Genomic DNA, 16,287 nt, shown 5'->3' on the forward strand with positions numbered 1-16,287 from the left:
TAATACAGACCAAAATAAACGCATAATTATAATAAAAATGACTAAAAATCTTTAATTATTTAATAATAAAGTTACAATTCTATCTTTCTTAATATTAGTTATAAAAATATATACAGGTAATGTTAATGATTATGATCCACAGTAAATTAATGACGAAAGCAAAAAATTAAACGTAAACAAATATAAATTCTAATTCTGAAATCAATTTATTTATTAAGCATAATTTCCGGAAATTGTAGAAATTAAGTTCTACGAAGACGCCTTTTAGTTGCCAAATATCTTTTTGCAGAAACTAGTAAATATTGGGTGAAATATTGGGGAAATTTTGCACACTTTTTACGAATGAAAAAATACTACATTTTCACAAAGTGTGAAACTATAAACTTTGTATATTCAATTTCATATGAATAATTAACGACTGAAAATTGTGCGATTTTGGATGGTTCTTATTTATTTATGGCTCAACGAATTAATCAATGCTAACGCGTGACGTCTCATTTTTAATGCAATTTTTATTCGAAATTTGTTTTATCTAAAAATACAATTTTTATTGCGATCCGATTATTAGATTCGTTGTTATATACAAAACCCTGTTTTCGTCACCTTTGGAAATTGTTTACAAATTGTTTACAAAATCCGTCCAACAAATTTTGAATGAAAAATATATGGGATTCGTCTCTGAACATGATATATATGTATGGTGATATATATGATATAAGAATTATATAGGTAATACAATCTATCGATATCGGCATCGCGTAAGAAAATTTCAGATATTATTTAATATTGCGTAAAAGACTAATTTGATTGGGTTGTTTAGTGCATATAGCTCTTTAGGTAAAACGCATATTGACTTTGCTATGACTAATAATAAATAGCCAATAAGTTAGGTGAATCAAGTTAAAGAAATATAAATACAGAATTAGATAAAGTTGAACATGAAATTCTAGGAGGTTGGATGAATAAATTACCTTTGCACCACGAATTAGCTTTGCACTTTTTAAAGTAAAATTGTGATTTTTTCTGGAACGTATATATAAATATATACACAATTTATAATATTACTCTGCTTGGAAGTTCTACAATACATGTACGATTATTAATAGTTGTTCGATACTATATACTCGCTATCACAATACATAAACATATGTGTCATACATTGGTAATAGAAAACGTGTAAAATACCACGCATTAGATTTCAAATACATGTACATATGTTTAGTATTAGTCATACACTAATTCTAGAAGATACATAAAAGCGTGCCATAAAAGTATGTATCTATATATGTATATATATAATACACCTATCAAGTATGTATACTTATTATATGTACTATATACTATAACGTCATATCATCTTATTGTTAGTATTATGTACTTAACATGAGCAAATTCTTTTATAATGTGCAGCTTTGAGCGTAAAATGCCTCAAGCTAAAATGACTTGGATCAGTAGTTTTGTTAACAAAAATAATGTTGACGATGCTACGTAAATGGCACGTAATATTTTTGGAAGCCATTTTTCATATTATTCAAAATTTCATATTATTAAATTATTATTTTTCATATTATTAACGCGAATATACTTAGATGGATGTGTGATGGATGATGTGTACTTTTATCGAGTACAAGTAAATTAGTGAGAAATACATATTAGATGAAACAGAATAAAGGGGAAGGGGTAGGATCTTGAAAGCAGTGGGAAATAACGAACGTAACAACGTCTGCGAGAGTCGTGTCGCTACTTCCGAGCAAATAACGTCTTATAGGATACCCTGTAAGTTCAGGTACAAAATATTATAATTTTATAATGCCATACATTTTTTTGTACTTATGTATGCTTGTGTGATGCTTATTAGAATATACATATATATAAATTAAATTGATTTATTCGAGTAACATTGAATGCATTTAGTACAGTGTCATTCGTGAAAAGTGTTCAGTTAAAAATCGCGGATAGGGTAATAATGACAATACTATAATATCTACATTGCTAGTATTGACTTTGACGTGAATATACTATATTAATCTACCTTAAAACTTTGCTTTTTTGGGCCTGATGAAAGTTATAACCATAAGACATGTATAAAATAGAAACGTTGCTATCTATTGTTACTCTCTTCTGATCTTTTTTCATTAGCCTAATTTTCATTTATCTCTATTGTTTATCACATTTCACAACTTCCACGATTTTTTAATTTTATTATGATACCTATTTTACGCTAAATAAATTTGATCAAAAATTAAAAAATATTTCATTTAGTTATATTTATATATTTTTATAATAATTCGAATTACTTATTATATTTTTTTAAATGTTTAAGAAATTCGTTTTGGCATTTTAAATAATTGTATATTATAACTAACATCTGATTACACTTAGTTATTTCAAATACGCTTAAAAACCGCATTATGTATAATAAGGGTTTTTGAAATGTAGACAATAATGGCTGAAATAGAAAGTCGTTAATAAATCTGAAATACTTATTTTTGTTGCAAATTATAAAAAAATGATTCGATTGAAATGATTTTGGAATCGATATCATTATTTTAAAACTATGTCTGCAAGCTAAATTTGGTAGTTCTTACGTAACGTGTTAACGAACGCACTCTCACTACTGAATATATGTATGTACTTATTTAGGTATGTACCTACTCTTCGTTTCAAATTAAACTTCATAAAAAAATGCATCATAATTTAATAAATAATTATGCCTTTATAAGACTTGTGTTAGTTACGATGTGAATGATAACAAAATTATTGAAATTATTAAATAACAAAATATTAATGACAATTACAACAACCGTACTAATAATATTAACAAGAATAATAATGATAAAAGTAATATTGATGATAAAAATAACAATAAAAATAAAAATACGAAGAATTTCTATAGTTATTACACATCGATAAACGTTTTTAAAATGTTTAATATTTCTCTCAATTCATAAATGTTTTAATGTTCTTTTTAACATAACAAAATATTATTTAAGTAACTTTGTTGTGCATTAGATACTTAATTTTATATTAAATTTATATTTCTTTAATTGGTAATTGCCCGCTGATAATTATAAACATTATTAAGCTTCATTGACAAGTCAATTTTATTTTGTCACACAGAGTTGGAAAATAAAAATTGTTTTTTTTTAATATATGTAAAACCGTAAATATAAATAACTACATACAAAAACGACGATAAATATCACGTTAAAATTACAAGTAGGTATATTACTTATATTCTTCAAAACGTGATATATTCTCCAAAATCGGTAAAATTTTTTAAATAGACATGCAGTGTAAAACTTTTGTTTAGTTTAAATAACTGATTCAATAACATTAATTTCTTCATAACTTTTTTGGTGATTGTTATACTAAATTTAAATAATTATAATACGTTACACAACCTAATATTATCGAAGTAAGAAAATAAAAAATTGAGTGAAGTATTCGATTTTTACTTGGAAGAGTAATTATAGACAGATGTTGCTGTATTTTTCATATCGAATGTATATGGGTAGATTTATTATGAGAACAGATCAGAAAAATATTATATTAGCTAGTTTTTAAGAAATTGAAATATAATGTTTCATACCTGGTTGTATTAGAAAAAAATTTAGTTCTAGACTTTAATTTTGTATGTTTTACTTGCTATTTACATAATATGGCATTTTTTATTCTTGTTTCTTATACATGTTTTAATAAATTATCAGGGACCTCATGTTCTGTTTTGTTGTAAATGTGAAAGGAGTGTTTTTTGAAAACATACATCGTGTTATCTACTTATGATAGTTATCTTGTATAACTCTAGTTTAAGTATGTTTTGATTAGTTTGACTACTTGTGTAGTTGAAATTTACTTGTTTATGTTGTTTCTATGACATTACGTAAATGTTACAAATTACGAAATATTTAATACTGATTTTGACATTTTGTATACTTAAATAGTAATTACATAGAAGCAATGTAAAATGTTTACAAGTTGATTGAATCATATCAATTTTATATCTTTTTTTTATTCGTTGCATATCAAAATCTTGTAATACTACAATTACGTTTGAACTGAATCGATTATAATAACTTGGTTTATGCGTGCATACATCTTATATTTAACTTTAAGTTTCTCAGAAATTTCATTGTGATTTTATATTAATATATATACGTAATATACTATTCGTAGTACGTAATTTTTTTGTGAAAGCATAAAATATGAGCAAAGAAAGAAAACAATTCTTAAAGAGATTGAGGACAAATATATCTTCCATATTATAAAATATGAATGTATAACGTATTTAAAAATATATAACATTATAAATATATAACAAAATAATTGACGTATATCATTATTATAAACCATTACAAACTACTCCTGATAGTTCATGATAGATCAAGCTATTTTAATGTTGCAAAAATTGAATTAGAAATTTTGTTAGTTATGTATTATATCTATCTTTTCAGAATAAATATTTTAGATTTGATACATTATATATACTGTGATAATTAAATATTTATTCCAATAAATATAATTTAACAGTATGTGATAGAACTTGAAGCATATAAATTTAAAAAAAGTATGTACTACAATTATTAGATACAATAATAATTAAAGATAGTAATATAAGTAAGTAAGTATTCATTGCACCATTCGTACATTTCAATAACTCAATGTTTTCAGATATAATATATGAAAATATAGTATCATATGTATACATACAAATACTTCTATATTATATATATTATTGCCATAACACTCTATAACATAAATTTATATTTTAAATGCGTATTAAATATATCTTACTTAAAATATACTTTAAATTAAAATTCTGATCATAGCGATATATCTTTTACAACATAACAGAACATATATGCCTCCGAAGTAATCATTGAGTTTAGATAATATCTAGTTGTGTATGAATTTACGTTTATTTGTATTGTTGAGTCAATATAGGAATTGAATATTTGATATAAAAAATCAATACCTTGATATCGAGCTGCAAATACGGTATATATCCTATCACTTTAATTGATTTGAAAGTAAATGAAATATACTTACGAAAGCGAAAATACTATATTTCTTGTTGATTCTTACGTAAAACAGAAACGAAATGATTGATTTAGGGGAAGAAAAATATAGAAATAAATAAATAAATCGAGAGAATAATAAGAATAAAAGAGATAAATCTGAAAAAAACAATAAGGTCAGACATACTTCGTAATTGAAGGCGGTCGTCCGGGACTTGAGAGTACTATGTGCCAGTTCAGTTCACGGACACCAAATTAGACATGGTCTATTTTTGACCAACTTATAGTTGCTCTCTTGTTCCAATTTACTGGTTACTCATGCTAGAAACTCTATAGCAACATTACACGAGGAATTTAGTATTTCATACATTTTCCATTGAAAAATTGCTTAAAATAAAAAGATTAAATAACAAAAAAGGCAACAGGAAAGGAACAACTTCAATTCGAAATTATCATTATCTTCAATTAATCAGTAATATGTTATTTGTAGTTAGGTGATATTACAAAAAAAATTTTTAACATTTTTTACTTTGCTTATTCCGAAAAAGTTGTTTTCAAAATATAATACAAATGGTGAAATACATGCTTGGAATAAAATAATTGAGAAATTTTAATTCCTTTGTAGTGTTTCTCAACAGAGCCTATTCGTTTTATAATTTAGTTTGATGAAAATAGTTTTTTGGTTTAACGTCTAATTACACATTTCCAACTATTTAATGATGCGACGCCGTTATACATTGCCAACTGGAAAATTATACGTGAAAATGAAATGATCTGGCAACCTGCCATGTATACGTATAACGTATTGTATCTTAATTTAAGATTATACAATAGAAATACAAAAGTATTTGTGTCTCAGATTTTAATACTTAGGTATAGTGTATATTTGTTTAATATTCCACTAAATGAACAATTTTTGTTGTTTTTACAATTCAAAAAAGTATCCCATTCTCATTATTCTCTTCTTACTATTTTTACATCTTTTGCGCAATATTAACCCTCCAATTTCCATAGCTCAGATTATGTTACAATCTTTTGTCATTTATTATCTCTATTCATAAAAACAACAGGTTTCGAGAATTTGTTTTAAAATATATGTAAAATATTCTTTATATAAGTATTTGTTTATTTTTAATGAAATTTTAATTATTTTTTATTACCATTTTTTATATCTAATTTTATATTTTTCTTTGAATAAGATAAATTTGTTTACTATTATTTATTAAACTTAGTCCCTGCCTTTCGGCTTTGGACGACTTCCGGTTTACATACTTTCTTACATTACTACTTAAGTCACCTTACAGTACACTTATGCTACCTTGTAATACGATGTAATAATATGTTACATTGCACTTTGTTATATTGCCTTAACCCTTCTGCCTGTCGTTCTTTGGCCTTTGATTCTAGCTGTATTCTCTTCTTTTCTCCATTATCTCTTTCAGCACTGCTAGCCCCTCTCCTGTCTCCTTTAGTGTCTCTTCCAGTCCCTTTGATCCCCCTGTTACCTCACATTCTTCCAGGATAAATTTGTTTACTATATTTCATTAAATGAAGAAGTTCACTGGAAAGTGAATAGTAAACAAATTTGACTTAACAGTAAAAGTTGAAATAAACGAATAATACAAACAGCAACACGCTAGAGTCATAATATCAATATTATGTACTGTATTGTATTAGTATTCAGTATCTTGCGTAGTAAGTAAAGACAGAGGCGTTACTAGATTTCAAAGACAACCGGTCACAAAAACATTTGCACATTGCACAATTTTAATTTCTAAGTTTTATATTTTCAGTAAATGTACAAGGACCAACAAAAATGTATTACATTATGTTACACTATACTACATAGATAATAGCAGAAAAAGAATTTTTGAGTTATTATTTATTGTTGTCTAAATTTTAAAAGAAATATTGAAAAAGAGCGAATTTCTATGTCACAAAAAGTTCCAGACGCAAAATATCCATTCAGAAATTTCTCAGTAAAGAAAAACAAGGGTGAACACATCGGATTGCAAATGTGCATTAGTTTCGTTACTCATTTATTCAGAATGAATAGCAAAAGAGAATATACAAGTTTTGAAATACGATAGTTAGTAATATATCACTACGAATAGAAAAGGTCAATTCGTAAAATGACGGATACGTTAAAAAACAATTCAAAAACGTTTAAAAAAAAGGAAACAAAGCAGTATTGATTATTTAAAAAAACTTATTTTCACTATTACAAAACACCATATCATCAAGCATATAGCATACCCAACTAAATATTAAATTTTAGTGAATAATCATTATTGGTTTTAGTTTTATATGTATCATCTGATTAATTTTACATGTATTTTTAGTATTATTAATTTAGTATTTAGTATTATAGTAATTTTAGTATTAGTGTCCGAAACTTTTTCTGACATAAAAATTCACTTTCTTTTAGTGCTTATATTAATATTTAGACAAGAATAAATAATCACTAATAATAGCGTAATGTAACGTGATGTAATACGTTTTTGTTGGTCCTTGTACATTTACTGAAAATATAGAGCTTAGAAATTAAAATTGTACAATGTCCAAATTTTTTTATCGCCGACTCTACACGTACAAACTGAAATATCAGAAAAGTATTAATAAATTCTATATGTAAACTCAAAACAAAATGTGTATTTACCTTTTTCTTGACATTATGGCAGTAAAATTAACAAAACATTATATGAAACGCTTTTTCAGTGAAAAGTCTGTTAAAAACAATCAAAAAATGAAAAGTGAAGCATTAGAATAATGTGCTTATACATACTATAGAATAAATACAGGGTAGTACATACACGCAGGCAATTGAAGAGTTCATTTTTATCTAAAAAACCATATAAGTAAACAGATAACCGCGTAACTAAAAATATAAATTTATATTATAATTTTCAGGATGCAATTTATTTGAATGTTTATCTCGGAAATAGTAAAAAAAATATAGTAAAATAAAGTAGAAATTTATTTATGTAAACGATAAAAGTTGATCAAAATTTGTACAGCGTGGATCATTTTTCTTTTCACATACATATCTACATCATAAAGGATATATTTCTAAGTAACACACGCCTTGAATTTTGCAGTTGTCTCTTTTGTTTCTTAAATAAAAGAGCAATAATTGAAAATAAATGAAAATTGCTTTTACGGAAACACCAAAGTTAAGTGACTTTAAATGTATCTCTTCAGCGTTGACACTTTATTGTTACAACAATTAGAACACGCGTTTCAAACCACATTCTAAAAGTTTATATAGATTTTATGAAGTGTGAACTATATATTAGAGATAAATATGAAATTGATTGATCCAAACATAATCCTCGTTTCAGTTTCAATTTAGCAGAACATTCAGTTTCAGTTATAGCAAGAAGTAAATAGTTAGCAGTAGAGAAACATTCTTCTATCATAATCTTGAAGATATAATAAAAATATCAATGTTTTAATTGGCTTGCAGCAAGTGTCCAAGTACTTGTGTTCAGTAGTGTATGTATATCCTTCTGCTGTAGCAAAGTGTAGTGTAGTCTTCTAAAGCAATCTACATATGCTAAATGTTGCGTTCTACATGTTGCATGCATTGAAAATGTAAAAAAAAAAATATGAAAACATTGTAAATGATATTTTTTAAAACTCACATTGGAATTTATGATTGTTTATACGGTTTCCTTTAGGCAAATAAATTCATGGAAGTAATTTATACATTTTTCAAGGAAGTTTCACGGTGATTATGTTTCTGAATAATGAAAATGAAAACTCCATAAAAGTGGAGTTTAATCAGTTTGGCTTCTGAGAGGCTTATATGTGTAGATTCGTTGCGATTTGCATCGATACAAGAATTACTATGTACTGTCTTGATTAGAGAACAAGATCCGATATTGATACAGTGTCATTAAACTTCGGAGTGATGCAATGCATTAGAATTTGACGAGCAATCACACATCCGTATAACACAACGGCGACGATGGACAAGTATGACTATGACATCCGCCAATCTATCGGTACAGACATTGTTATATTTGACGTGTTCTTGTAGATGTAGTCACACGATCGTAGAATTGATGTCCGTGTTTTGGCGAATTTGAATCCTTTATTATGAAAGATTACTGTAATTATCTATAAAAATTTCGCATTAAATAAGAATCCTTATCAGACACAGCATAGTATTTTTGTATTAATATTATGTGTTTTATTCATTTTATTAAGACCAATAGCCAATATTTAGCAAACCAATATTTTCCTATTTGCTACTTGAGAGTAGCAGCTATCATTTCCCGACATATGTATTAGGTTGTCCGAAAAGTTTCTTTCGTTTCATAAGGTGATAATAGATGAACAACAATTTCTGTTTTATATTATTTTATTGAATTAGGTATGATCCATTTCGTTCTATTTCTATTACTATGTTCGTACATAATTTAATAAACTAATATAAAACAAAAAACATTGTGCGTCTACTATTTTCTTATAAAACGAAAGAAACTTTTCGGAAAACCTAATAATACTGCACATTTCATGTTTGTGTCCTTACGTACTATTTTTTTAAATTGTCATTAAATGGTCACTAAACGATGGCTCGTGCGAAAGTAATCAAGAAATTTAGTTTAGTTAGCTTTCAATTGATTGAAAAGTGTATAAAACGCACTTTCCATGAAACTTGTTCTTGATATACGACATATCCTTGATCTACTTGATTTAGTTAGTTTTATTCGTACTCGGTATAAAATCAGTTTAATGTCGGATATAGATCGAAATCCAGTAGCGCTTATTTATGTGCAAAGGTATAGGACTCTCCAAACTTTTTATATTCTATCGGCAGCCCAGACACAAGAAGACAATGAACAAAAAAAAAAATGATTCAGAAGCCAAATTGACCAAAGTTACCAGATTTTATGATAGATAGATAGATAGTTGTATAGATGGATATTTGATTTCAATTTGGCGGTCAAGAAGTAGAAATAGACTTGGTTTACAATAACTATAGTACGATATACTTATTCATCCACCCACTCTCTCCATACTTATGATAACTTAAGATTAAATCGAAAACTAGAACTGAGGCTAAAATTAGAAACATATGATCATAATACTGCATAATTCTGTAACAATGTACGTAATTCCTTTGGCTTATTTTTTCTTTTTTTTTTTATCTTTCCTTAATCGTACCACGCTTCTCAACCCTCCCATCACCTTCCATCACCTCTGATCTTTCATTTCCTAACATTTCCTCTAACGTTAATTTTGTTCTGCTCATACGTATACAATCTTCCACTATATGTCTTAAATTTTAACTATCCTATTTCTAGCTCACATATTTTACGTGCCTTGTTCTTTTCTTCCCTTTAGTAATTATTTTCTTTTTCTAAATTTCCACATCTTGCCTTCCCAAACTTTGCCTGCCTGTTTCTTTTATTTATTTATTCAAATTTTACAATTTGTCCAGTAGGACATTGCCTGTTTCTGAGTCCTTTTTCAGGTACCTTGGTCTACCTATACTCTGTATGTGTTTGTATGACGGGATACAATGGGGTGTTTTCTCTTTAGTCTTCTTCATTGTACTTAAACTTTATTTTGTTATATCGTACCCTGCATTTATGCCTACTTTTTCCTATTCATCCTCGCTCCCTTTATTAGTATTCCTAATATATATTCTTCCTCTTATTTTTTTCCGTACTATACTCAACTGATTATACCAATTTCTATTCAGGTATTCTGCTTTGTAACTATGCTCTTTTCTCTTCTTTCTTTTAAACATTCCTCTACTAGCATAAGCTCCTTTATTTCATCACCTAACATTAACTCAAAATTTATTGCTCTTAAATCTGTCCTGATTCTAATCCTCTGTATTTTAATATCTTTCAGAACTATACTAATTAAGGTACTATTTCACTTATTCTGTATCTTCTTCGGCTCTTCTCTCTCTTTCCATTCAAATATTTCTACTTCAGTAGTGTATCCCCTACCATAAAATGGTCAAATAAATACATTCTTCTTTTAAAATAATCTTTGAATAGTCTCTTACTTGAGGTCTTGGGGCACTCCTGTTAAGCGTCAGATTGGACACCGTACGGTTTTAGTCGGTAAATCCGACACTACCCTGCCTCTTCCTTTTACTAATGCTCTTTTCATATTTTTCACATCTCTCTCTTTCTCTCTCTCTCTCTCTCTCTCTTGTTCTTTCACAGATAACCATAATTTACTCCTACCCTCACAGTATCGAAGGTCATACTCTTAGGTCTACGAAAAATACGCATCACAAAATACGTCACGCTAAGATCCTTAATAGATGCACCTTGGTATGTTACCAACGAAACAATACATCGCGACCTCAAGATACCCACAGTCAAAGAGGAAATAGCAAAATATAGCGACAGATATAGCAAAAGAATCAACAAACACCGAAACCCCCTAATCACTGGACTACTTGATACGACGGACCAGATTCGCAGGCTGAAGGGGCACTACCCGCTAGACCTAAACGCTAGATTCAATTAGTTATATAAATCAAGTAATATCTACTTATTTATAATACTTACTTATAAATTATACTTATCTATAATAAGTATTAACTTATCATAAATAATCAGCCATGTCACTGCGCCACGCCAGAAAAATTACTGAAAATTCTCAACGCGAGAATTGATTGTAATTTTAATAAATAAATAAAAAAAAAACAAAATATGTCAAGGTGTATAGAGGTCATTTTACTGCAAAGAGGTGCTCTTTGCGAACACTTACAGAATCGTTAGCTACTTAACAATTTATTTATGATAAATCTTTGGAATTTCAGGTAGCGAAGAAATAGTTCTGTCAAGATGTCAAGGCCAATCCTTAGCAGGCCGCGTACACGCGTATATGGATGCAACTATGACAAAGGAGAATCATATTATAAGCCAATGGTCGACCACTTGGATCGAAAATACAGTTCTCGACCGCTTTTCTCTGAACCAAGAACTTCATTGGCTGACGAGATCGCAGCCCGCCGAGGCGACATCGGTAACATCTTCAGTCGTTTTCCAAAATGGTTTTAAGGGGTGAATTTATCCTAATCCCTTTCTCCTTAACTATTACAACCGTAGTAGTCAATAACTCTTTTCATTGTCAGTAAGAAAATGCTGAATTATTTTTCATTATATTGGTAATTAATGAGTGGCATGTCCGATCCAAGTCCTGATGTGAAATGAATCGAATGTACTGTTCTATACATCTGCTGTTACAGCCACAACAAAATTTTACTCTATAGAGGGTCATCGTAAGAAAATCTTTGCCCCAATAATAAAATAAAATAAAATCGTGACATAAAGCTGCAACGTCTAATGATTTATTATCTCCTGTGACATGATACGAACTTCTGTTATTTAAACGTTTTTTTCTTCGTATAAAAGTGAGAAAATGAAACTTAATTTTTTATCACTTAGGTTCCACATATGAATAAAATATTAATTACTATTTTTTCCAATTTTAAATTGCTCGTGTATTCTGTTCCTTTATATATTTTAAGCTAAAGATAAAATATATTAATTTAGTTTAACTTCAGTTCTTGTTACAGAAATGGAATAACATTACCTGTGCTATTGTAAAATTACATAGAACCAAGCTAATATATGTGTTTATTACATAGATATGTGTGATAAATAACCTACATTATGAGCATGTCGAGATCACATTTTCAATTTCGTTTACGGATATTTAAAAAAAAAATTATTCAAAATTTGAAAAGAACGATATATATCATTATTACCGACAATGAAAACATCATCATTAATTACAAGCATTGATTACACATTATAATGTATTTATATCGTATGTTATTGAAATTCACTCATATTAATTTATGTTCTTCATTTGTTGATTTTGCTATCTTTTTATGTCAATTTATATGCATGTAATAGGAGAAAATCAATAGATTTTACGAAACACTCAATTTAAGTATATGATATAAAATAAAATGAAATATAAGTAGCTCTCTCTCCAGACAAATATCGAATTTAATCATTGAATATTTTGTTTACGAACATAGTAACAAATATTTGACATACCGATTCTATTTAAGTACATATTTTAATAAATAATTGTTTCCCATTTGTATCCCATTAGAAAGTTGTTACTTGAAACTGTAACAATCCTTGTTACCAAGCTTATTTATCGGAAAAGAGTAAATATAGAAATAAACTATGAATCCGCAATCGATAAATTGTAACGTAATTGAACGTAATTATAATTAAACCGTTTATCGATATCTACTTGTCGATTATTTATTCTATTACGCAGCGAATGGCAGCGTACTTACATCGACCTAAAAGCGGTTTCATTGCAGTAAAATGGTGGACTTTTAAAGAGAGTTTCAATTCAGATGACATTTATTTTTTCATTAGTCAAATATAATACATACCTACATATGTATAAGTGTAATAGTGTACATATGTTGAGATATCGGTTTTTACAGGCACGCATGACCTCTCTGGTCCTCGCAACACTTCCTTTGGGCGTGACCTTGACCTTGAATTAGACCCTTCCATTCGCGCTTCCCAATTGCCACTACCTTCCTTGACTACCGACAACTTGTTCCCCGAAGACGAGGATATTGTCTACGACAGCCGTGGCCAGCGCAGTCGACGTCGATTCGCTGAAAATTTTGCCAACGATGTCGTAGCGACGACGCAACATCTGAAAGCGAAACTGGCCACGTTCGGGTTAGAGGATGAGGTCGATGCTGTATTAAGAAAACCACGACGCCTACGTCAAGGACAGGATCAAGTTGATAATATTCTCAGTTCAAGGAAAAATCTGCAAGACATAAAATCAATTAGCGAAGAGGCAGAAACTACGTTTAAAAGACGTTCGAAGCTGTTTGACGAAACCGATCGATTAGAAGAGAGTAAACCAATGCTTACGAAATGGTCGAAATTAATTAACGAGGACGAAAGTTCAGTGTCCGCTAATGCTGCTGCGACAAGGGCTATGCAAACCAAAGCTCGTTTGAACGACCTTGAGTCTGAAATGGAAGAGCTTGCAGAGAGACAGGCAAAAAGAGAACGCAGGGCAGCTGCCCTCAGGGCATTGATCAACGAAAATATGTCCGATACGGAAAATTTCCAAGAACAATCTGTTCATAGCAAGAAGGTTTCCATCCGTGAACACTCTGAGAAACACGTCCTCTGAACAAGAATGAATATTTATAACTCAAATATGAGAATATTCCCTCGTTATTTACCATTTACTTTCGATCAATTGACTGTCATTTGTTCCTAATGATCCTGCAGATGTTGTTTGTATTATATGTACTATTTGAATATTCGATCACTTTTAATTGACAGTGCATAGGTGCAACAGAAACAACGATATATTCACATTACACGAATAATACAGATATTTGTATAAAATTATTTATGTAGTAGAAATACATTGGCAATATCATGGAAATACAATTTCAATCGGATTATCGCTTATTTTATATACCCAGGAATATATAACATATGCAGAGAGTTTTTGTATGTATTAAAAGTCATGCTATACGCGTATAATATAAATATACGCATATACATATGTACGCACGAATACGATACCAGCGAGTACACGCAGATATACTTATTACAGCGCACATATTTATTATTTTACGTACACTAGTTTATACAGTATTATCGAGAAACTATATAATTGTAAATTTTATTGGACTTTCGATTATAATTCTGTAATTTTTCTGAAGGCGAAAGATAAGTTAAGAGTTTCTTCCTATTTATTGTCTACTTTAAAATTAGAAAATCATATTTTTAATAAAATATTGTTGAATCACTCATTAGTTAAAGAGATATTAAATAACATTAGTTAAAATAGCAGAACGTGAATCTTTGAAACTTGATATTTTTTTAATAATTGTATAGACAAACACTTATTTCCTCGTCGTCGTTGTTTTTTAAATATTAAGTACTAATTGTTTGTTTTTCTTGATATGAAAATGCATTTTTCAAATAGAGCAAACAGTAAATGTTAAAATTTATCAATGGAGAAGCAAAAGTATACTTTCGACTAATACATAGTATTTAATCAAAGTTAGCAAATAGAACGTAACTTATGTATGTAATATGTTCAATACCTTGTTGAATAATCAATATTTCGTTTTCGCAAATTTTACGTAAAATAAAACCGTATAGTACTTATATACAGGGTGGTTGGTAACTGGTGGTACAAGCGGAAAGGGGATGATTCTACGCGAAAAAAGAAGTCGAAAATATAGAATAAAAATTTTTCGTTTGAGGTTCTGTTTTCGAGAAAATCGACTTTGAATTTTCGCTCGGACGCGTGCGGTAAGTTACAACAGATCTCACTGTAGATCGTTGTCTCAATGGAAAAAATTAAAAAAAAAAATTTTTATTCGATATTTTCGACTTCTTTTTTCGCGTAGAATCACCCCCTTTCCGCTTGTACCACCAGTTACCAACCACCCTGTATATAAAATTAAGCGAAGAATTAATTTCATTTCTACTCTTTCTTTTATAGTCAAGAGTCAAATCACAACATAGTGTGCCAGAAAAAAACATTGTCCTAACCTTACTATATGTATTTCTGTTAATCTCTCTTATTTGTAAATAAATTTCACTGTTCCAATGTATCCTGAATACATAGTGTGTTTGCATGTTGTATACCCACCCACATATGCAAGAACGATTCCTTTTTGAATACCATGTTTTTTGTTTATATTATGAGAATACCTTTAACTTTTTGTTTTTGATATATATTAAGAGAATTCTTGATCACAGATTGTTGAATATTTGCATATATTTTTTTTGTTTCATCTTTTCTTATTATTACAATCCATAAAAAAATTCACAGCTCTTGGAACATAATCGAATAATAATAGAATTACTCTCAAAAGTATTAACATTTTTATTCATAAAAAAGATTCTGTAACTTACATCAAAAGTGTTCGTGACAATGCTAAAGGTAAGTCGAAGGGCAGTGACGTCATTATACACACTTTGAGACATTGGTCATCTCTTCAACAAATACATTATTCATTTTCACAAGCTCTCCTATTTGCTAACTGTAGGCAAAATTTCTGTTATGGATGATTTGAAACAAAAGAGTGTCTGACTCATTGTTTACGATGCCGTTTAAATATATTATAATTATACGAGTACATACGATATATAACATAGCATAGTATATACGAGTACATACATGTATATTCATTAAATCACAAATTACTATTTTCCGCTTAATTGATCTTATCAATTTATACAGCATCAAAATATGGACTAAAATG

General features: G+C 28.8%; 1 protein-coding gene across 2 annotated transcripts; it reads left to right on the forward strand.

Moving 5' to 3' along the window:
• The first annotated feature begins 1,653 nt into the window (after window positions 1–1,653).
• Window positions 1,654–15,640, forward strand: LOC126865208 (uncharacterized). Of its 2 annotated transcripts, none has more exons than XM_050617453.1 (3): window positions 1,654–1,776; window positions 11,815–12,020; window positions 13,471–15,640. In XM_050617453.1, the coding sequence occupies exons 2-3, from the start codon at window positions 11,840–11,842 to the stop codon at window positions 14,184–14,186; spliced, it is 897 nt and encodes a 298-aa protein (XP_050473410.1). In that variant the 5' UTR covers window positions 1,654–1,776; window positions 11,815–11,839; the 3' UTR covers window positions 14,187–15,640. The 2 variants fall into 2 exon arrangements, with proteins under 2 accessions (XP_050473410.1, XP_050473409.1); XM_050617452.1 differs by having other exon boundaries at window positions 1,669–1,786.
• The last annotated feature ends 647 nt before the right edge of the window (window positions 15,641–16,287 follow it).

Source organism: Bombus huntii, chromosome 4, assembly GCF_024542735.1.
Source record: "Bombus huntii isolate Logan2020A chromosome 4, iyBomHunt1.1, whole genome shotgun sequence".
In the NCBI taxonomy this organism is placed as follows: domain Eukaryota; kingdom Metazoa; phylum Arthropoda; class Insecta; order Hymenoptera; family Apidae; genus Bombus; species Bombus huntii.